This window comes from Ambystoma mexicanum, chromosome 10, assembly GCF_040938575.1.
Source record: "Ambystoma mexicanum isolate Mex_15411 chromosome 10, UKY_AmexF1_1, whole genome shotgun sequence".
NCBI classification, from domain to species: Eukaryota; Metazoa; Chordata; class Amphibia; order Caudata; family Ambystomatidae; genus Ambystoma; species Ambystoma mexicanum.
Window position 1 is genome coordinate 1235013151 of NC_090932.1, and position 24127 is coordinate 1235037277.

The 24127-nt window shown below is 44.4% G+C and overlaps 1 protein-coding gene across 1 annotated transcript in view; it reads left to right on the forward strand.

Annotated features, from left to right (window-relative positions):
- Positions 1–24127, forward strand: part of FBXO21 (F-box protein 21) — a 580830-nt gene that overhangs the window by 453445 nt on the left and 103258 nt on the right. The window contains exon 11 of the mRNA XM_069619209.1: positions 2447–2604. Coding sequence (XP_069475310.1) covers positions 2447–2604 — 158 coding nt within the window. The remainder of the gene's footprint in view (positions 1–2446; positions 2605–24127) is intronic.

A 24127-nucleotide genomic window follows, 5' to 3' on the forward strand; every position in this document is an offset into this window, starting at 1 on the left:
ATAATTGTGTGCAGCTAGGCCAAATTATTCAAGCAGTATAACTGCATTCTTTTGGTTGTTGGTGCAGAGGAGAGAGTATGCACATTGGTATGTGTGAGTATCTGTGCAATTGGAGGAGGTCCCTGTGGTTATATGTGATTTCACCGACAGAAAATCCACAGTGGTGCATTTCATCGCGACCAAAATACTGAACAATACCGATTTGTTTTCTTTTTTTTTTTTCTTATTTGGGGGGAGGTGACACCCAACCCCCCCCCCCCCCCATTTTCTATCTTTATAATGCCGCCACAAACCGATCCATTTAAACCCTTTAACCCACTACCATAAATATTTTTATTTATAATTTTCTGTATTTTTCGGTATTCTGGTTTTCGGTGAAATGTACCACTCTGATTTATTTTCGGTAAATTGACTGGGTAGCGGTCCCTATTCCTGATTACCTTCCAATGCCTGCTGAGGTAACTTTTTCTCCCTATTTTAGAGGATCAGTGCTTTAGTTCTCCCGGAAACATTCTTTGTCTAGTGTGGCATTAGTTATGTTTACCAAGCTTGGCCGGATCTTCCTTGCTTAAGAGTATTATCAGTGTTGGCCAATTACAAACCTTTACTGGGCCAAGCGATTGCAGTTCTCTGATCATCCCTGTGTCTGAGTCCGCAATTGCTCATTGGTTAGCACCTTCTTGTTGTGCTGCCTCAACCAATTCTGTTCTGTCGGAATTACAAGTACATCCTAGATATGAGGACTGATACTCAGTGAGCCTGAAGGTCCAGCATCAAACCAGGCTGTGTTGTTGATGTGTCTGTCTAACATTATTCCGTGCAGAAGAGGTGCGAGTGTTCTAGGTCTAGTGTATGGTTGAGTATTTATAATAGGCAACGTCACATCATTGTCACTTGCTGGAGCCTGATTTTAAGAGCATAATACCTTGAGGGTAAAACAACGCCAGTCCATTTCTAATGTGAGAGCATAAGTGTAAATTGTCAATGGGTGGAAGGATCCCTTTGCGTTGAAGCAGAACTCTGGTAATCGGTGAGCTCAATAAAGTCCTTGCTTGAGCAGGGTTTCTACCCGTAGGCCCTTTCCAACCTAAACATGCATAAACGGGTAGCTCTTTTCTGCTTTTGGCCCATGGCTGCAGCCACCCAGACTGGAAGCCCATGGGAGACGGAATAAGGATGGCAATGTGTTACATGTCCTTCTGGGGATGGAGAGACTGGTTGTCCTCTGCATTCTGGGGAGACTGGTTGCTTTCTGGATCCTGGGGAGACTTCCCTACAATTTAGTACAGACTGGTGAACAGCTGGATCTTGGAGAGAGCAGGGGGATCTTCATTTATTTTGGAATCTGGCTGTTTGCTAAATCCGGGGATGGTTACATGTTTACTGAGGCATGAAAATGGGGTGCATAGGTTTGGTGGCTTTCCCCAGAATAAAGATTCAGTAGCAGGAACTGGGTTGCTGACAATGGTATTTCATATCTGGTAGGTTTCTCCAATGTTAAGCAGATCTGATGCAGTTTGTGTAGCCATACATTTGTCATAATGTAATGATCAATTCTTTAAAATCTGTCCTGCCAGTGGGTGCATATTGATTTTACATATTCTAAATGTATTTGTTTAGCTATTTATTGCATTTGAAATGTAGCACATGTTTTTTTAACTTAATTTTTATTGGCATTTCATATATAACAACAATGAAACAGTCAACAAGACAAAACTACTCCTCTCCCCACCTCCCCCCTCTCCTTTGCTTGATCCAGGAACTGCCCTCCCCCTATGATGTCCCCGATAGGATCCATCGGCGTGCCAACACCAAAGCCGCCGACATCATCATAATGACATATACCTTTCGACGGGACCTGATGGGAATCTCCCCCAGAACTCCCCCCAGGCAAACCATATCCAACCCTCTATTCCTGCCTCCAACCTTCCCCAGGGTACACACCACTGCCTGCCTTACTTGACCCCAAAACAGGTCTAGTTTCGGGCAATCCCACCATATGTGAGCCCATGTTCCAATCCTTCCGCACCCCCACCAGCAGTCCCGAGATGAAGAAGGGAAGATCTTATGTAATCTGACCGGGGTGAGATGCCACTGAACCAAGAGCTTTAACCATATCTCACGGATCTGGATCGATCTAGTTAGCTTCGGGATTTGGCACCAGAGTTGTTGCCAGTCCTGATCTTCAATTATAACCCCCGTGTTTGAACATAGTTAAGTAATCGCTGTAGGCACACTTTGTCAATAGGGTTTAACAAGAGGAAAGGAAAGGGACAGAGTACCTTTTTACAGCATGGGCAGGATAACTAGGACATAATTAAGTGTGTGTTTGTTTTTAGTCTGACTCTGGCATGGACAGATTTAAAAGTATTTTCCTCTCTTGTTATATATCATGCAGTAAGGACCTCTATGAATTTGATTCAAAATTATAATCCTCTTTCCTAAGGTATGCTTACAATTGTGTTATCTACGGCTGGGATCCCACCTGCACCATGGGAGCTGAATGGATTCGAAACATGGGGGTCCATAATTTACCAAATGGTCCGAATCAACCTTTCTATAATGTGCTTGTGGCAGATGGTTCCTGCAGATACGCAGCACAAGGTGAGTCTGCAACAATGAGATGGTGTGTGGGACAATGCATCCGTTTGCACATAACAGTTCCTTCTGACCCAACCTGAAGCAGGTAACTTCATAAACTGGGTGAGTTAGCGGACGGTTGTGTTGTAGATCAGCAAAGACCTAACCAAAATAAAAATAAAGGGGTTTAGTCACTCATACTAATCACCTGCTTACAAATCGGATCTCAGAATTATTTTTTTATTTACAAAGCAACGTTTCCAAGTCTTTGTGTGATAGTTACGCATTTGCAGTACAAATTAAAGTTGTGAAATGTGATTATGAGTATGCCAATGTGGCAAAAGACAATTTGAAAGACCCAAGAAGAGATTTTATTTGAACTGAGCATAAAGCACTAACGACTGACAATGGAAGGCTAATTGAAAGATTTAGGAGCTAAACTAAAAAGGTGCACAGGCGGGACAAAGCACATAACGTGAAACGCAAGGAGGAGTTGGAGTAGGAACAGGTGGCCAGGAAAACGGACTGTAATTTGGGAGCAGAGTTAGGATGGGTCAAGCAATGAATACATTTTAACACCTTGCGAAGAAAAACCAACACTAAAAATGATCAGGGTATGGGAGGCAGTGCACAGAGGTACGGAATAGGAGATGTGCATAGTGGATTGAATTTTAAATAGGCATCAAATTGTGGCTTTAAAGTTGGATTTCATAATCAGGAAGACCTACATTAAGGGGGGAGCGATGGTCTGGACATGGGAAGCATCAAAATGAGGCTTTGTGGCATATCAAATTAGAAGATTTGGCTTTAGTTCTGTTACTTGCAGGTGTGAGCAAATAAGACACTGTGAATGAAGAAGATTAGCAAGGGATTCAATATAAGACCTAGGTTGCAGGCAGAAAGACATGGGAAAGTGGATTGGAGATGGTCTGGGACAGGTGTAGGGAGAAGGGGCTTTCCAGAAACCTGTTTGTTTTATGGAGCGGCAAGGCCATCAAGAGATAGTTGGCAGAGAGACCTGAAACAAATAGTAGATTGGAGGTTGTCCACTAATGAAATCAAGATTTCACTTCTTCAGTATAGACATGTCACTAGCAGTCAACACAATAAATGTAAGCCAGCAATGTTGCTTGGATAGATAATGAGAAAAGACCAGAACCCTGTGCAATGCTAAATAGTAGTGGACGTGGAGAGGAAGATGTGGCAGCCCAAGAGTCATAATGAGGTTGATGGGCTAATGTCAGTGTTAAAGGTGTAGTTCACTCAAAAATGTTATTGTTTAAAAAGATGGGCCATTTTCAAAAATATAGCTTTATAATATTTTAAAGAAAGGTTCCTATGTAAAATCTTTAGGAAATGAGGCTCAAAGTCATAAATTGCAAGCACTAGGAGGCATCCATTGTATGAAATGAATCGGGCTCCTGTGATCATGTTGACTCTGCTCTCGCAGCACTAATCGAAAAAAAGCCACCTGCTGGTAGCTTTTGCATATTACTGCTGGAGAGCAGAGAATGCTGTCAGGCTCCTGACCTGTGCTGCTGGTGAGTGCTGCCCTCACCCCTTCTTTTTTATTTTCTTCTCCTGCTTGTTTCTCCCGTGCTCCCCCGTCCTGATTGGCGTGCAGCGTTGTATGTATAATTTCTGTGCCTTTTGTTTGAAGTGGGAGCTCGGGACACTTAAAGCAAAAGTACCAGCAATTATAAATACTACACCACTCGCCGGCAGGTGGCGTAGTATTCATAAATGCCAGTGCTTTTGTTTTATGTTTCCCGGGCTCGGGAACATTTTCTGTGCTCCGGGAGCAGTGAGCAAAAGCTTCCAATAGGGGGGCTTCTGCTTGATTAGTGCCTCAAGAGCAGAGCTTAACATGAACAGAGAAGGCTGTTTCATTTCACAAAATGCATGCCCCCTATATCAAAACATTGAGCCTCATTTCACAAAAATGTTACATAGGAACTTTAAAAAATATACATTTTTGCAGAGTGCTTTGGTGAATGCAGCTGGGCAGCACATACTGGCAGATTCCCTAGTGGATTTGGATGTTTGTGAACACTTTGTGACTTGTGTGAACACGTAATTAAGTGTTTCTTCCTTGCTCCGCCCCTATGCCCAGTCGTCTATAAAAACAACTGTTGTGTGCATTTGCAGAGAGCTTTGGCGAGTGCAGTTGTGCAGAACGTACTATCAGATTCCCTTGTGTTAACTACTGGTGGATTTGGATCTTTGTGAACCCTTTGTGATTTGTGTGAACACTTAATTTAGTGTTTCTTCCTTGCTCCGCCCCCTACGCCCAATCACCTATAAAAACAACAGTTGCGCATTTGTGAGCGTGCATTCGCAGGTTGCTTTGGCTAGTGCAGTTGGGTAAAACATACATGAGGATTCCCTCGTGTTAACTACAAGTGTATTTGGATCTTTGTGAACACTTTGTGACTTGTGTGAACACTTAATTTAGTGTTTCTTCCTTGCTCCGCCCCCCCTACACCCAATTGCCTATAAAATAAAGGTTGCCCGCATGCACGTGTGCATTTGCAAAGTGCTTTGGCGAGTGCAGTTGGCCAGTTTGGCTGCTGGCTGTGGGCTGTAAGTTGTTTTCCTTGTTACTTTGTCACATTCTTAACTACTTTTTGCAGAAAATGTCTACATATTGGAATTTTTTTTATATTTTGAGTCAAACTTTCATTGTTCGTTGTACATGACTCATTTATACACCCTTAAATCAGCTATGCGGCGCATTGACATTTTGGTTATTAGTGCCATTCCCTCCTCTAAAACACAGCCTGTAAACAAATTTGTTAAATCGCCATTGTGACAAAGGTCCTTCTCGCGTTAACAAGCAACTGTTGTCTTTAACAACTGACATTAGAGATTTCTGTACTACAAAATCACATGTAGTTGGCTCCTCTGATGTATCGGTCAAATGCAGTAGCATTGAACACTAGCATAACGTGACCTCTGAAATCCCAGATCAAATTGTAATCAATCTTGTAGACCCTCGTACTCTTGTAGTAGTTTCGGGTTCTTTAATTTGTAACCAATCCCTAATTAGTAATCGGCTTCCTGAATTAACGACCAACGCCTTTCTGGGCGGTCTGCCCTGTGTAGTTTCCACTACGTCCTCTGTGACCCAACTAGACATCTGCACTATTGATCTTACTGATTGAATGTTGATGCGGTTGTCTGTGGATGAGCAGAGGGGGTGGCAATAAAGCTATCTGTAATGCTGGCTGCTTCTCAGTCCAGCTCTCCCCCGTCTACCCACATAGCAAATGAGCAGAGTGAGGTGCCTTTTAACTTGCATGTGGTTATTCATCCCTCCCTGCCTCCTCCATCCGCTTTGTCACAGTCACCTGCAATGTTTTCAAATTCCTCTGCTACTTCCTCGCCTTTATCAATCTCATACACAAATCCCACACTGAGGAGAGCCTCTCATCCCCCAGCCCTCCTCTTCTTTTGCTGAGGTCACTTTGAGTGCAATGAATATACCACTAACATCACTTGCTAAACCGTATGATGCTCTTGATGCCAAAATGCACTTACAGAACAACCTATTGGTAGATTTCACTTCTAAAAACACATTGAACGACGGTCTTGTTAAACTCTTAGAATCGTTGGATGTTAAATCGCACGTGCTGAATGATTTAGCGGCACAGTTTGCTTGAAAACACACCGAACTAAGGCATTGTCATACAGAATGTTCCTGTTCTGTGTGTCAGAAAAATATTGCAAATACTATAACTAACTTACAAGACTAAAAACCAGCTTCTGACTCTCAAGGAAATAGCTCAAACTCTTCCACAACTAATGATAGAGTGCCAGATGGTATGCAGGAGGGTCCTATTGATGCTACCCAAGATCTATTAAAACAATCAAAGACAATGGTTTCTAGTGTTAGCCGCCTGCCATTTACTATCTTTGCTGATACGAAACCCCAGATAATTCAATTGAGCAAAAAAGAAACATCAGAAGGCTCCACCCAAGTCATCTTTCCCAAGTTCACGGAATTTCATGCAATCTATAACAATATCTGATAGACTACACGGGCAAAAAATGTAATTAGCAAAAAATATGCAAAAATTACACAAATTTGATTACATTTGGAGAAAGCCAATTTGGCCCGCTTAGCCAACTCAGTCCCATCTCCTTCACTCCAGGATGAACTTTTGGATGATTTAATTTCTGCTGCAGAATCTATGAGTCAAGCAACTGGCTCTCAGGAAGTTCTAGCAGCCAGAGATTGTACTATCGCAAGAAATCTGCCAGTTTTTGCTGACCCAGGTCATATGTGTGAACCACAATGTCGCACTTTAGAACAAAGGAGGAATGAAATAGCTAAATCTATTGCAACTTTTAATTGTCTTCCAAGGTCAGGGTCAAGTTCCAGCAAGCCCCTCTCTGATGTTCATGATTGTGGTGGAAATAAGGCAAGCCATACCTCGGTGAACGATAATGCTCAAATTTGTATCTAATGATAAGAGGATGTCTATCGGCCAGGATAACAAGCAGGGTATCTCTGTCACTTATTGCACTCTAATACTGAAAGGGGCCCCTAGGGGACCCTGACGTCTATGGAAACAAGGCAAGTCACCACACACGATAGACACGCCAGACACAAGGTTGTATTCCCAAAGCTAGGGTTTTATTGCAAAGCAAAAGTCTCAGTTGGCCAACTCGGTCTCACGCCCCGCGACGTGTATCTCTAGACCTCGAGGGACGCAAGAGAGTGAATTACGTACATCAGTTACATATATACAAAATGCATATCAAACAATCAGCTATGACATGTTTAACACCCCCATTTATTGGGTTTCTTTGAACTTGGTGTGATGATGGACATCTCTGACCACTATGACACCTTCAAACATCTATTCTAGTAACAATTTGCAATTTGTGAGTGCAAAGGCATCTTTCGGTTATTGAATAGAACACAGCGCTTCTGTTCTTGGAAGCGAACTACATACGGGGGTGGAGTTGCATTCCGGACCTTGCTATCTATTAGGTGCTATTCGCGTCCTGGGAGCCGACATGCTCTAGTGGGCTCAGCAAAGGGGGGCCGTAAGAAAAGCATAATTCAAGCCTTTAGCGGTATTATTCTAACATATTCTACCATATAACGAGACTGCCTAGCAGCTGTGAAATGATTAAATGCCCTGCAGCTCTGCTTCAAGGCTACATTCGGGAGGGAGCCGGGCATTCTTCCTTGCACTGCCTACGTTTGTGTTTCAGTGAACTCCTGTTATCCTCGCGGCCCTGCGGCCTTGTCCTTTTCACATACAGACAACAATGTTTCACAGTCGAGCAGTGTAAGTGGAAAATATACTGCGAAGCAATAGGAACGGAAAGCAATGAGCAATGGTTAGAAAACAAAATGGCGATTCTTGTTACATCAAAATGGCCGTTCATTGGCAAACTCGAAAACCTATATTCTGTCATATCGTGCATGAGACGGTTGGCCCATGGCCACCAAAATGCGTTTGCGATCTCAAAGTAGAGGTATCTGTATTTCTAGACTGACAATACTACAGTGTAGAGGAGGAGCCCATCAGACTTGCACCCTTAATAGATCCAGTATATAAAGTATATTTCGTAATATCTTAGCACATGAAGACTTGTGCTCTCTGGATATTAATTGAGTTGAATTTGTTCAAGACAATGATTTGACTCGGGCCAGATTATGGATCCAGTCGGGTATAATTCTCAATAGTATTGGCAAGCGAGACATGAGTTATTCCAGATGGAATTTATCCTAAAACAAGATCAACTTCGCAAAGGGACTCCAACACCCGATAAAATAGCTACTTTTGCCAACTCATTTGTTGACAATGACCTCCCATCGTCTCTACGAATCACGTGTTTAAGAGGTGACATTGTCGCAATGAGACAAGTCAAAACTGTTCCAGCCACAAATTGCAAGGGTGCTCGGACCTCAAGTCTCCCTCACGACAATAATGGTGAAATTGAATTATAACAACCTATCACTGTTCACCTAAATTCCTGAAAGTTAGCGAGTTGGAACACCAGAGGCTTCAAACATCTTTTGTCTATAGAACAACATCCTCTAACTATGACATTATCCTTTTGCAGGAAACTTGGTTCACTGAACCTCCCCTTTGGCATGGTCATATTTTGTTGTTGTTTCCTGCTAAATCATCTATTTGAGGCAGAGCCTCGGTGGGCCTTATGGTTGCCATTAAAGCAAACATAGGCATTGTTTTGGAACTTTGGCCGCCCCTGATATTTTTATGCAACTAGTCAAAATAAAAACACCTTCTGCCACTCTTGCTGTACTAAATTTATACTGTAATCATTTGTGATTCTTGAGACTACTTTCCTTTCTCTATCGGATCAAATGCTGGATTTGATTGTACGTGATCCAACTGTCACCTTTGTTATCTTAGCAGGTGGTTTAAATATTCATTGCCTGACAAACAAGTTGACAGGAGATCTGATCTGGCTCAAACATATGTTTGAAAGACAATTTGCCATGTTGAATGGTGCTCTTAAAGGGGATATTCCGCCTAAACCGACATGGAGAAGAGGCAATCAAACAGCAATAATTGATTATATAATTGTCCAAAGAAATATGCTCAATATTATGCATGATTTTCAGGTCTTACCGCAACGACACAGTGATCATGAATTACTAACGATGTCCTGGTCATGATCCAATTCTCATACTAATCCCATGTATTACATGTATTACAATTATTCTCTGGAATTGTTTGTTGGGCAAAACAGATTTCGATGGTCTGCCCAATCAGTTGCTGAGTTTGAGAAGTTTTTAAGACTCCCACACATAAACCAGAATCATAGTATGTCCTGTGCGGAGGGTCATTATGTTGCAGTTATGAGCTTATTAAAACTGGAGCCCTTGTTGAATCAGAAACCAATGTATAAGCATAAACATGCCTTTGATCAGGAGGTGAATATAAAAAACACTAACTTAAGAAAAAGAAAAAACATTTGAGTGATTGCTCATCTACCTACAGGTCAAAGACTGATTAAATCACAAACCCTGAAAATGCTATAATAAATTGGATCAAATGTCACCATGCTGTGATTTTATCAAAGCAACTCTGCTCTGATGCTCTCAGCCATAGCTTCGAAAAACAGTGCCCAAATATGGGGCATTTTAAATTCGCCCAATTATGAAACCCAAACCCCTATCAAGTGAACTCCGTCTCAGAGGAGATTTGGGTGCCTCATTTCCGAGACTTACATGCTTGTAATTCTGAATATGATATTGACACCTTATCTAATTGGTCTACTTGTGATAACTTAAAAATTAATGAAGATGACATTTTATACCAAATATCAAAATTAAATACTGACCCTGGATGGCCTTACGAACATTATGCTAAAAGTTCATCCGTTAGAGTGGGCAGAGGTGTTAAATGCCATCTTTTCAAAAGTACTTATAAAAAAGAAGATCCTGCTAACCTGGAAAAAGTCCATTATTGTTCCAATATTTAAAAAGGGTGATCGAGAACAACCTGAAATCTATTGCCCTATTGCATTATTGGACATTCCGGGTAAGATCTGATCTTTGCTTGTCTATTAATTAGAGATTTATCTTTATGGGTTAGAGAGGCGAGGATGTTTGACAACTACCAAACAGGGTTTGTATCGGGTTCAGGAACAGCGGTCAACCTTTTTGCAATCTCAGCGATTAAGTACCATGGGCTGCAAACTAAGCAGCCCATCTACAAGGCATTTGTAGATTTTAAAGCAGCATTTGACTCTGTATCAAGAGACCTGTTGTTTGCCAAGATGGAAAAGGCAAATTGCCATCCTTACATACGTGCCTGGGTCTCGCAAACTCACTCGCAGACCTCTATTCAGATTCGATTAACACCCAATGGTGTCCTACCCGAACCGAACATTCACAGGTCTGAAACAGGGTTGTATTTTAGCATCCTCACTGTTTAACATTTTTTATAGCAGATATTGGACGTCATTTTAAATCTGTAGTTTCTGACTCACCGAAACTTGCCTCTATTCCCTTGCCATGGCTACTATATGCTGATGACCTCATACTTCTCTCAAAAACCCCAAAAGGATTACAAAACTTCAGCTTTAGAGTCATATGCTTTACACAACCAATTGGTGATTAATATAGACAAAACCAAGATTCTCATTTGTGCCTCCAAACGGCAAGCTAAAAACTGCCGTTTGGAGGCACAAATAACTTTGCTTGGTATTTGCAAGGTTCCTCCGGTAATAAATGAGTATGGTTGCCTTCGTTTAAATGCAAATAATCATCCTTCTCGTGCCTTAAAACACTTGTTTATAGGCGCGTTATAAATGCCATATCATATCCTTCTGATCTCCCGTATTACTTGGAAAAGAAAAGTATACACTGCAACTACCCAAGTCTCAGTGATTCACAGAAAATGTTAACTTTTCTTTAGAGCCACTGATAACATTTTACAAACAACAAGTGGTTCCGGTTATTAGATATGGTGCAGACACTAGGGCCTATATGGAGAGATCTTACTGGACGAAACTTGAAATACGATTCTGAAAAAAGGTGCTGTCCTTGCCTTCTAGCATACCAATGTGTATCCTTCGTCATGAGCTGGGTTTGGCATCTTTAGAGGTCAATTGTATTTGGAAAATGCTAAATTTGTACAAAACATGTATTGCCTGCAATGGACCTAGTTCCTTGCTGGCGATTTTAGCTGTCCACTTCCCCTCGACTGATGATACTGTTATAGTAAACTAGAAAAAACAAGCTCTTGCAGTTATGTTATCAGCTGATATTACAGTAGATTTGCTGCTAACTGACCCAGATCCGGCGTAAACTAAATTGTGGATTCATGATTGGATTATCACCCGACAGCAATGTACTATATACAATACATTTAGGGATGGTAATTTCATAATTAAAGGACTCGGTATTCCAGAAATGTATTTAACCAAGTTTCCAAATCAGAAATATAGTACTCTTTTCCTACGTCTTAGAGTGAATCTATTCCCGACGAGACAAGTGGCGGGCAGACGGACTAAAGCACCAACGCAGCTTAGGGCGTGTAGATGCTGTAAAAACATTTTAGAACCTGAAACACTCAAGCAATAGCTTACAGTCTGTCCGACGCTGCTTGATAAGAGAAAATTCTATTTGCGACACTTATTTTTGAACTATCAGCCTCTTAACAGTGAAAGGCTATGACTGAGCCTTTTTAATGGGGGGGAGATTATCTGTAACTATTGCAGCTATTAACTTTCTGTCCTCACTCTATTTAGATATGACTGATTAACACATTGCAGTACATGAATTACCCAAAAATAACCTTTATTTTAATATCTTCATTTTTAAACAAGAATGTTTGTCGTGATTATCGATGCTCTTAATGTATATGTTTTAGGTAGTGTATTTGTATCTGTTTTTATGTTTTTATATCACTCATGTATATGTTTTTACTGAGTTTATATGTTTAATGTTTTCTTTCCTCTTTTTATGTGATCTACAAGTGCAAGGGCAATAATTAAGTTTTTATATTGGAAATAAAAAGCAACATTTATGTATACTTAAATATTTTATATGTTGAAAGATTGATATTCCAACCACATCACTAAAAAAATAAAGACAGATTTTTAATATATATTTTTGATTATGGCCGATCTTTTTAAACAATAACATTTTTGAGTCAACTGCCCCTTTAATGACTGAAGAATGGCATTTTCTGTAAAGTGCATGGGGGTGAGCAGAGCTTCAACAGGAGAGGAGTTCATTGAATGGCATTGGGTTGTTAACAACCCCCTTGAGATCTTATATGCTTACTGCTGCAGCATTTCCCCATTACTGCATACAACGTGACTTAGGAATACAGTGATAGCCACCCAAGAGTGTAGGTGGTTGTGTTTTTTATTTTGTAAAAAAAAAAAGCATAAAATAGCATCTTTCAGCAATGATGCCTTTTATTAAGGTAACTCCATGCTTTGTCTGCAACAGAGGTATCATCGTTACAAGGTCCTCTGTTATTTGTTTATTTGCATTTGTAAAAAATAGCAACCTGCCCTTCATAAAATATTTAATATCTGTCATGGAAGCGAAACAACTGAAGCAATCTGCATAGCAAAATGTATTTTTTGTTGTTGTATATTTATTTCTTTGTATCAAACCTACACAAATACAATACAATTATTGTATAAACATTTTTCCAAATAAAACATATTTTCAAGAATTTCTGTATATGTGAAATTAAATACAAACACCACCAGAGAAAGTCTCTTTTGAAAGAATTCACAAACTATTATTTATAACTACATGTTTACACTGCATCAGCAATTATATCTTTTATTACCAGGTAATGTGTCAATTTATACTGAGACCAAATAAAACCTGTAGGCTAGTCTGTAATCCGTCATCCTTAAACACTTGCCTTTTAATGAAGTGCAATTATATTTTTTATATATAATTTCTGAGGCTTGTGGAATCTGCTTAGATCACATGCTGTGCATAGGCCGACATCTAGTGGAAGCTGCAGAGTATTACAGTTTGTTTTTCGAAACTCGAAAATGGGCGTCGGCACAGGGCCTGCCAGTAATACTATCCCTAGTGTGACGTCCACTGTACCCATGATCCCTCACGCGTCCAGTACCCTCAGATTGTTTTTTTCCGCCATACTGGTCGGAAGCATCCTGCGGAGTTCCCTGGCCTTAGCCATAATTTTGCTAAATATCGTTATATTTCACCATTTTCTCCACCCCAGCGTTGAGTCACCGACCTTCGACACAACGCCGTCGGAGAAGAAAAAGAACCGTTGAGAGCTGCACGATGGAATTGGGCCTTGGAAGGCCTCTGGCCTCGGCCCTGCAAGTAGGGAGAGTGGGGGGTGGTACATACTCTACACTCTAAATATATATAGGCTTTTTCTTATATATTCCTACACACACTAGCCCGCTGCCACAGGGTGCGTATGGATGGTACCACTTTCCAATTCTGCCCCAAGTACAACCGCAAGTACCCTTGGGTTGATAGACACACCACGTGTAACCTTTGCTTGCCGAGGGACCACCCCGAGGCCAACTGCAGAGCGTGTAGTTGGTTTAAACCAAAAACCCTTAAGGACCGTTCGACCAAACGTTGGGCTCACCATGTCAGGCAACAAGAGGCCATGGCAGCGGAGGGCGCCTTCAGCGATGGCATCGACGCCGTGCTTTCGGACGGCGAGGGCAATGTGACGTCGAGAGACAGCCAAGCGCAAGTCCCCGACCTCGGAAGGTTGTCCGGCAGGGCAGCTATGGGGAAAACCCCCGGCGACACGAGCGCTACCCACACCACTTCCACCAAACACGCCAAGTCCCACTGAGACTTGACGCGCACGTCGGGTTCTCGAAAAGAGGCACGCAGAGAACGGTCCACGGAATGGTGTCCTCTGGGCGTTCTCGATCTAGATCGCCACATGACTCCAGGCAGCCATCCACTGTTGTCAAAAGTGCCTCGCTCCCTAAGGTAATGGAGGTTCGATCGTCGGAAGACAAAGCCGACCTCTAGCCCCAGGCCGCACTCCAGGAGTCGGCGTCAGCAGACCGCGTGACGGCTGTTCCCGAGTCCCGACCTCCACACTCTAGAGATAGGGACACTACCCCCGAACCTCGATGCCAGACGTCTAAAAGCTCTGAAGGAGCGAAAACACCGGAGAAACACTCTTCCACCCACGGGGAGGGGGAAAAACAACAAAAGAAGCATTATCTACCTTCTTCTACACCACAGAGGCAGTCAGACAGGTCACAGTCTTCTACTCCACAGAAACAGACAGACAAGTCTCAGTCTTCTGTCATTTTAACCAAGACCCCTGCACAAAGCCATAGGTCCAGTCAGAATAAAACAGGGAAACTCTCCCAGGAAAGAGTAATTCCCAGCTCTAGGGAATGGTCTAGTGACGACATAGACAGAGTTATGTCTAGGATGTCATCCTTGGCAGACTTATATGCCAAGAATCCTGAGCACTTCCTCTCATATACCCCTGACGGGGCTACACCCTCAGGCTCTAGGGACCTGATACCCCCAAGTAAGAAGTCCCGGGTTGAAGCACCAACACGGTCTTCGGACCCCTTCTGTATACAGCCCTACTCTCAATATAATGAGGATCCTCCTTTTATTGATGATCCAGATTTTGGCACGTTGGGAGACCAAACTGGGACGGGCTACTATGGGGATGACGAGGACCAAGAGGAGGACGACCCAGAAACCTACAGGGTAGGTTCCCCAGTAGACAAAGAACCCCCGGTTACCGACTCCCCTGTCGACAACCAACCTCTCCTGAATGAAGTTTTGTCCAGAGCGGCAGACCACCTCCACATTGACACCCAGGGAGCACAGGAAGAGAGGCACTTTGCCGAGGAATTAGTGGGAGAAAGGAGACCGGTTGCCCAGGCCATCCCTATCCTCAAATCTATACAAAGAAGAATAGACCCTTCCCTTGGAAATCCTAACCTCACCAGGGCGGCAAACCCCAGGATCGAAAAACTATTCAGGGCAGCCCAATCAGACCTGCTGTACATAAGGGGGCATCTGAAACCGGACTCCCTAGTAGTTACGAACACCCGAAAGAGGGCCGGAACGCCCCTATAATTGTCTGAAGCTCCTCCCGACAAGGAGAGCAAGAAGATTTATGGGTTGGGTAGGAAAGTAGCCTCCACTTCCGCCTACCAGGCAAGGATTGCCAACTCCACCACCCTAGTGGCGAGTTACAACTGCCACCAGTGGGAAGAAGTCACGGCACTCATAGACTCCGCCCCAGAACCCTTAAAAAGCCAGTTGGCACGGGTTGCGTCGGAGGGAAGAGCCGTGTCCGGTTGCATCTTAAAAGCAACCTTTGATGCCGCGGATAACGCTGGCAGATTGATAGCAAAGAGCACTGTTATCAAAAGACATGCTTCGTTACGGCAATCTGGCTTCAAACCCGAGACCCAAGCATCATTAATAGACAAACCGGTGGAGCCGGATCTACTGTTTGGCAAAGCGGTAGAGGACACGCTAAAACATACCAAGGATGAGTACGAGACTCTCAAATCCCTGGGCCAATTAACCAACAAACCCCCGAATCAAAGAGGGAAGGGCAATTTTTGTCTCCCACGCGGCCGAAATTCCCAGAGAGGCTCCAACTATTCCCAGGGCAGGGTACACCATGGAACAACAACAACCAGCAGTCTACCCAGGGTTATGGCAGGGGTAACAAAAGAGGACGTGGTAAGGGTAGAGGCAGCCCCAGTAGAGGCAGCGGCACGCCTCCCCCAAAACAGTGACGTTCCGTTCAGGGTCCCTTCTCACGCATCCCCAGTAGTGGGGACGCATTTCCAACTTCACCCAAGCTTGGGAAGGGATCACATCAGACAGATGGGTGCTTTCCACAGTGTCCGCAGGATACTGCATAGAACTGTTAGAGCGTCCCCGAAACCACCCTCCATGACAAAATGTGCACTCATTAGACCACCAGAAGATCCTCCTCGAAGAGATTGCCAATCTTCTAGCAAAGGACGTGATAGAACTCGTCCCGGGACACCATGTAAACAAGGGTATTTATTCAACTTACTTCCTTGTGCCAAAAAAAGATTTGACAATGCGCCCAGTATTGGACTTACGGCCTGCAAACAAGTATGTCAAGCCCCAAAAATTTTGCATGACTACTCTCCAAGAGGTAATCCCCCTCCTAAAAAAGGGGGATTACATGGCAACATTGGACATGAAAGATGCCTATTTTCATATTTCCATGTTCCCAGCGCACAGAAGATACTTGAGCTTCAAGGTGGACAGTCAGCCCTACCAGTTCACGGTACTGCCCTTCGGGATAGCCTCGGCTCCAAGGGTATTCACCAAGGTACTGGCGGTGGCGGCGGCACACCTACGCAGGGAGGCAATCCCAGTGTACCCTTTTCTGGACGACTGGCTCATCACGGGGGAGACACTAGTAATTTGCAGAACAAACATTCAAAGAACGATCAACCTCCTCTTCGAATTAGGTTTCTCCATAAACGAGAAAAAGTCAAGTCTGGTGCCAAGCACCTCCAAACAGTTCCTAGGAGCTGTCCTAAACACAAAAGAGGGGTTGGCCTTTCCATCAGAGGAAAGAATTCGGAATATACTGCTGCAAATTCCGCAATATCAGGCCGGTCGCCAAATAATGGTACGCAAAGCAATGCGTTTGCTGGGCATGATGGCGTCATGTATTTACCTGGTCCCCCACGCATGCCTGCGCATGTGTCCCATGCAAGAATGGTTGGCGAAACAATGGTCTCAAGCAAGTGGTCAGTGGGACGATCTAGTGGTCATTTCGCCAACACTTGTACAAAGCCTTCACTGGTGGACAAGAGAAAATCTGTCCAAGGGAAAACCCTTTTACGGGTCTCTGGTCTCACTCAGTGGCCAAGAATCATATCAACCTGCTAGAGCTTCTGGCAGTATTCAGAGCGCTTCAAGCGTTCGAGCCCTACCTGTTGAACCTGTCAGTGCAGATCCGGACAGACAGCCATGTTTTACCTGAACAGGCAAGGAGGGACTCGTTCGCCAGATCTGTCCAAGCTTGCCCAGAAAATGTGGATATGGGCACTCAGACGGAACATCTTCCTGTCATCTCAACATGTTCCAGGGGATCTCAATTCTCTGGCGGACGCTTTGAGCAGAGATCCCCTCCCAGAGAAACACGAATGGTGTCTACACAGAGAAATCGTAGAAGATATCTTCTCTCAGTGGGGTTTCCCAACTTTCTCCAGCATGGGGTCTGGCATGGATTCACATGCTCATGAATATTCCCCGTCGTCAGGCTGGGAATCCTCGGTAAAGAAAAAACCAGTATCAGTTTCGTTTCTGATCTGTCTTTCGTAGTAATAACCAATCACTGGTCTCTGCGTCATACTGACCACAGCCAATGACTGCCCTCTACCTAAGCACCGCCTCTGGCAGCCATCTTCAGATTTTTACCGCACGTTCATGTGTTGGGATCCTCGTGCTATTGCTCTCGAGCGTTAGTGCTATTTTTTCGCGCTTTTTCACAAAAACTTCGATTCTTTCGGTCAAAAGAGCCTCAAGCTCCACCGATCCTACATCCGATCAACGGGGACCCGTGTCGGATTCATCTGTGCCCCTCAAGGGTGAAGATTTCGTCGAGCTACACTTCGGAGGACTCCAGAAGCTTCTCAGGCCCGGTCTCGGAGATGGCCCAGGAGAAGGGAAGCTCGACGCCCGGAAAGCTGTTCAGGGCCTGCCCTGGATGCCAGCTGCAGAACGTCTTCAAGGAGGACGAACACTCTTTCTGCCTTTACTGCCTTCATGGGGACAAGACGCACGTGGAGAAGGACTGTGCGTTTTGCGGCAACATGTCGGAACGGACCATGAAGGACCGCCATCAACGTCTCGCCAGCTGGCTGGAGGGTAAGAGCCCGTCTGGCGAGAAGAAGAAGAAATCTGAGCGGTCTTCTAAGACCTTTGAGGGCGCCCCGGCGACGGGGGCCCAACATAAGGCCAAGCACCGCGAGTCCGCTGGCACCGGGAGCGCCGAACGGTCGGGCTCTACGGGCGCCAGGCAGGGCGCACCCTCCCCGGCACCATCAACCACGAGCCAACGCTCTGGGTCGGGTAAGAGGAAGGCCGAGCACCCGGCGAAGCTCCTGGAGAGGCCCCGGTCGAGCTCTAAGGCAGAGGAGGAGCGTGGCAGTGCCCCCTCCCTCAAGGATAAGGCGGTGAGCGCACCTAAGGTGGTGAAGGCCTTGATCCATTCGACCAAGCCCTCTATCGAAACGGTCACGGCGGCCCTGGCCCAGCCTGTGGAGGCTGCACCAGTGGTGGCGGCCTCGGGGCCCAGAATCTCCCTGCCTCCTCGGAGGGAGTCTTCTTTCGTGCCCATCGATAGGACCCCCGTGAAACCCTCCGTGGGGAAGAAGAAGGGGGGGCAGGGCGTCGTCGTAGATTCGGCCTCAACCTCAGAAGAGGAGCTGATCGAGGTCTTAAGCCACGGCCTAGGCGTGGAACAAGACCAGCCCGTCGGAATGGGCCCCGACGCAGGTGACGACGACGACATCGTCGAGGATACCGACGGGGCCCCTGCTCGCCCGTCGGATTCCCCTCTGCCAGCGCCGCAAGACAACTCAGCGGCCATTTTGTTGGCTATACAGTCCTTATGCTCCGAGATAAGGACGAGACTACCGTTACCGACGGAGGAACCTCTCCCGTCGGGGGATCCAGAACCGGGACCTTCTGGTGTTCCCCCTACCAAGAAAAGAAGGATCCATCCACCGCCTCCTTTTCAACCGTCGCGCCCCGTCCAGCCCTCCTCCCCGTCCACCCGAGGGGATGATACGGGGACTGACACGGCAGCGACGGGTACGGACGACGAGGCATACGACGAGGATTTTCCGTCGTCGCCTCCCACCAGAAAATCTGGATATGGGCACTCAGACGGAACATCTTCCTGTCATCACAACATGTTCCAGGGGAGCTCAATTCCCTAGCGGATGCCCTAAGCAGAGACTCCCTCCCAGAAGAACACGAATGGGTCCTTCACAGAGATATCGTAGAATATCTCTTCTCTCAGTGGGGTTTCCCCACTATAGACCTATTCGCCACAAGCGAAAACAGACAGTGCCCAGGATTCGCATCCAGGTTCCCCCAACCAGGCTCCCAGGGGAACGCCCTGTGGATGAACTGGTCAGGGATTTTTGCCTACGCTTTTCCACCAACAACCCTCATCAGGAAGGTGGTCAACAAGATGAACAGAGAATCGATGACGCTCGTCCTAGTTGCTCCCATGTGGGCGAGACAACCGTGGTTGCCACACCTACGCAGACTAGCGGTGTGCGAACCGATCAAACTCCCAGGCTGGTTCAACCTACTGTCCCAGCACCAGGGTCAGAAAGTACATCCTCAACCCAACTCAATGAACCTGGCAGCATGGCTCCTGAGGTCATAGAGTTTGGACATCTCAATTTGCCGCAGAGATGTATGGGCATCCTAAAAGAATCTAGGAAGCCAAACACGAGGCACTGCTACTTTGACAAATGGAAAAAAGATTTGTTATCTGGTGCCAGAATAAGCAAATCAACCCAGTTGATTGCACTCCTTCCACAATTGTCACATACATGCCCCACCTGCTGGACGCAGGGTTAGTTTTTAACTCACTAAAGGTACACCTGGCAGCTCTGTCGGCATATACCACCTCCCATAACAAGGTGTCGTGGCGGAAAGTACCAGTGGTTAAAGCCTTCATGGAAGGAGTAGAGACTTCACCCTCCAATTTCAAACCCGTAGGCTGTTCTGACCTGGCCTTGAAGTGGCTTGTATCCTTTCTTACCAACCGTCAAGCCCGAGTTCACTGGGGTGACAACTTCTCAGACCCCACCCAAATCCTTTTCGGGGTGCCACAGGGCGCAAGCCTTTCACCCATGCTCTTTAATCTATACATGCGAGCACTGTGTGACCTACTGACAGAATTGGAAGTGTTGTTCTGCAATTATGCAGATGATGCACAGCTTATAATAGAGATAGAGGGATCACATCAGAAAGACAGCGAGAAATTAGGCGCAATTTATAGCAAAATTGATGAATGGATGCAATCCAACTGGATGTGCCTAAATGATTCAAAGCCGGAGCTGATGCTATTTGGCTCCAGCCGTCAACTGGATAAATTGGGTGGGGAATATAAAACATTCCAGATAAAAAAAGCCATCATCACAGTCTCCAGTCAAGTAAAGATGCTGGGTATGATGATGAACTCCTCGTTTAATTCAGAGGCTCAGGCTAATCTCCTACGTAAGAATACTGCCTATTATCTGCGATTAATGAGGGCCATCAGACCGTTCTTGAATGACAACAACATGGCTACCATTGCCAGGGCAGTAGTGTTATCAAGGCTGGACTATGGCAATGCCCTATTGATAGGGGGAAGCGCCAAAGACATACATACCTGCCAAGTCATACAAAATGACGCGGTCAGGATTGTAAAACTACTGGCTAGAAGAGACCATGTTAACACAGCTAGAGAATCTCTCCACTGGCTCAGAGTCAAAGACAGGATCAAATTTAAAGCCCTCACCTTGGTACACAAATGCCTTTTTGGCAAAGTGCCCCACTACTTGAAGAAAAATATCAAAGTCTATACACCTAAGAGACACCTTCGCTCAGTTGGTAAAAACCTATTAGTTGAACAGAAACACAGGCTCAAATCCGGTATGGGCAGATCATTCACAGTAAAGGCGGCTCAGATTTGGAACGCCCTTCCGATAGCACTGAGAAGCCAAGAAAATCACCTACAAATTCGAAAACCCACCTATTTAAATAGTCTTTCTTGATACCCACAGAACCAGAGATCAGTATGTCTAAATAATTCTGTACCCATTGTGTGTCACCGCGCCCTGATGCTTACGGCGCTATAGAAGCATATAAATAAATAAATAAATAAATAAATAAATAAATAAACAAACCCACCACCGGGATGGGACCTTAACGTGGTGCTATCTAAACTCATGGGCCCCCAATTCGAGCCCATGCATAAAAGCAGTCTCAAACACCTGACTTATAAGATGGCCTTCTTAGTAGCAATTACATCTATAAGAAGGGTCAGTGAAATTCAGGCTCTGTCAGTGCAGGATCCTTTCTTTACGGTTGATAAAGATACACTGGTTTTACGTACACACCCTAGGTTCTCACCTAAGTTTATTTCTAAATTCCACGTGAACCAGTCCATCGAGCTTCTGGCTTTCTTCCAATACCCACAAAGCTCGGCTGAGGTGAAACTACACACCCTAGACTTGCATAGGACGGTCCTATACTATGTAAAGAAAACCAGACCGCTAAGGAAAACAGACCAACTGTTTGTCTCCGTAGCTACAGGCAAAGAGGGAGATCGCATCTCCAAAGGTGCCATCTCTAAGTGGATTGCTAACTGTATCCAGCTGTGTTACTCCCTTTCTGAAAAAACTTTGCCTTTCACGCCAAGAGCCCACTCTACAAGAGGCATTGGGGCCACTCTGGCTTTCATTACAAATGTACCCCTTGCCACCATTTGCAAAGCAACTACTTGGAGCTCTATTCACACTTTTACTCAGCACTACTGCATTGACACCCATTCTAGATCAGAAACTCAATTGGGACAAGCGGTTCTAAGACATTTATTTGCTCATGACCCTTCTCACATCCCACCTCCTTCTTCTAACACTGCTCGCTAATCTACGCACAGCATGTGATCTAAGCAGATTCCACAAGCCTCAGAAGGGATACATTACTCACCGTAATCGTATTTCTGATGCTTGTATCTGCTTAGATTCACATGCGACCCACCCTTCCTCCCCTCTGAGAGGAGGCGCATGGATGCTTGTAGTCTTATCTATCTATCTGCTTGGATTATCTGCACTCGCGCTACTCCTCCTGCTACCTCATGTCAGAAAAAATACAATCTGAGGGTCCTGGACGCGTGAGGGATCTTGGGTACAGTGGACGCCACACTAGGGATAGTATTACTGGCACGCCCTGTGTCGACGCCCATTTTCGAGTTTCAAAAATCAAACTGTAATACTCTGCAGCTTCCACTGCATGTCGGCCTATGCACAGCATGTGAATCTAAGCAGATACAAGCATCAGAAATACGATTACGGTGAGTAATGTATCATATATATATATATAGTTATTACATATACAGTATCTGTACATATAAGATATGCATAAGTCATAAACAAGCATGCAACAGACTGTTATGTCATAAAGTTACACTGTCCATGTTTTGCCAGTCTTAACCATAGGAAAAGAATAACATTACAGGGACCGGTAATGTTGCTATCCACATCCCTATGTCTAGACTCCTGTCCTCTAATAAGTTATATATCTTCATTTATATTCCTGTTACTTCCACACCACAATACCTTTTTCATCTTCTCACAACCTCCAACCCCCTAATAAAAAGTACGTTTTTAACTTTCTCCTATTAACTTAACATTGTCTCCCCATTATTCCTGTTTCTTTATATTGAAAACAATAGCAAGCGAAATAAGATGCAAATTAAAAACCTCATATTATCCACTGCACAATGCCCGTCTGACCAAATGTGACTTTGGTTAGATTCCATTTAGTGAGATTGGTTGGTACATTAATTTTGTTTCCTTCAAGTAGGAGCATCAAGGTCAGGTTCTATCCATGGATCCCATCAACAGAAAAGTGGTATTACAAACATACTGGGTGCTGGGCCTTTTGTTTCCTGGCTAAGTTGATTGTTGCGACTTTGTAACTTAGAATATCGAGGAAGACCATGAATCGCTGTGCTTTTTGATGCCTCGTTCACATAGTGACACGAATCATACATCCTCAAAGGGGTATACACGCATTTCGCCAACCTATTTTTGGTCGTGGTACTTTTCATCGCTGGATTTTACATCGCCAGAAACCCCGTTTTTATTTCTTTTTATTTTGTGGGGTGTTTTGTTGGGGTTGGGGTATTCTTCTAATAGTAAGGTGGGGTCCCCCCCCCCAGAATGTAAAAAAACAAAAAACAGGGTTTCTGGCGATGTAAAATCCAGCGATGAAAAGTACCACGACCAAAAATAGGTCGGCGAAATCATGTAGAACCCCTCAAAGGCTGCCGTCTACTTGTCTAAAAGGTCCTTTAAAAGCTTTTCAAGTTGATCATTTCCATGGACCATTGATCTTATGATGCCTATGTCACTTACATTAGTATTTACCACCCATAGTCTCATTCCTTTTCAAATTAACATGGTAATTGATTGAGAATGATGATTCCTGGACAAATATACTTCTGAATGATCGGATTGTTTTTGTCAAATACCTCAGAACACCGCTTCACCACATTCCTGCAGTTCGTAAACAATGGGGTGTAATTTGCTCCATTTTGTTTACCTCTCCAAAGCATTCATTCTCCTTCATGCACTGTTTGGCTTTTCCCAATGTTTAGTAAAGTCTTCATAAAATGTAATGCTGAACTAAGACAAGGTGTAGCTCTGGTCCGGTTTTCTGGATTCTTGGACGGCATGCTCCTCTTTTAAAGTCTATGCATGTCTGTTCAAATAGTCGTTCACAATTTCTGTGCATATATTTCTGGTATCCAGTTATATTATCGCTGGTCAAAACATTGAGGGTGAAACATTTTTTTTTTGTTTTATTTTTTTTAATACACTATTCAACACTTTCCCCAAATATTCTAGGAGTGGAGTATATTTATATAATTCCACCAGTCCTAACATTTATTTGGGAGGGTGTCTGGTGGCTTTAAAAAAAATATTGAGTCACCCTCGAGGTTTTCAGCAGCGCTAATATCACTAGTAACCCTATTTGTCTGTCTGTGGTGAAGAGAATTCCAAGGTATTTTATCTCTTTACCTTTCCCATTTGTAATTCTGTTGCTTAGACTTTCTGGGAGGTCGTTGTCATCAAAGGGGACGGACTGGAGCTGTTTTGATTTGTCTGTCTTTATAAATGTCTCCAGATTGTCTTGTGTGGAGAGTGGAAACACATTGTTGCAGAGAGGATATTCAAAGTAGATCTCCCTTGCCACCAGCTTGTATTCTAGTCTGCCCACATTGATTCCCGATATGCATTATTGCCT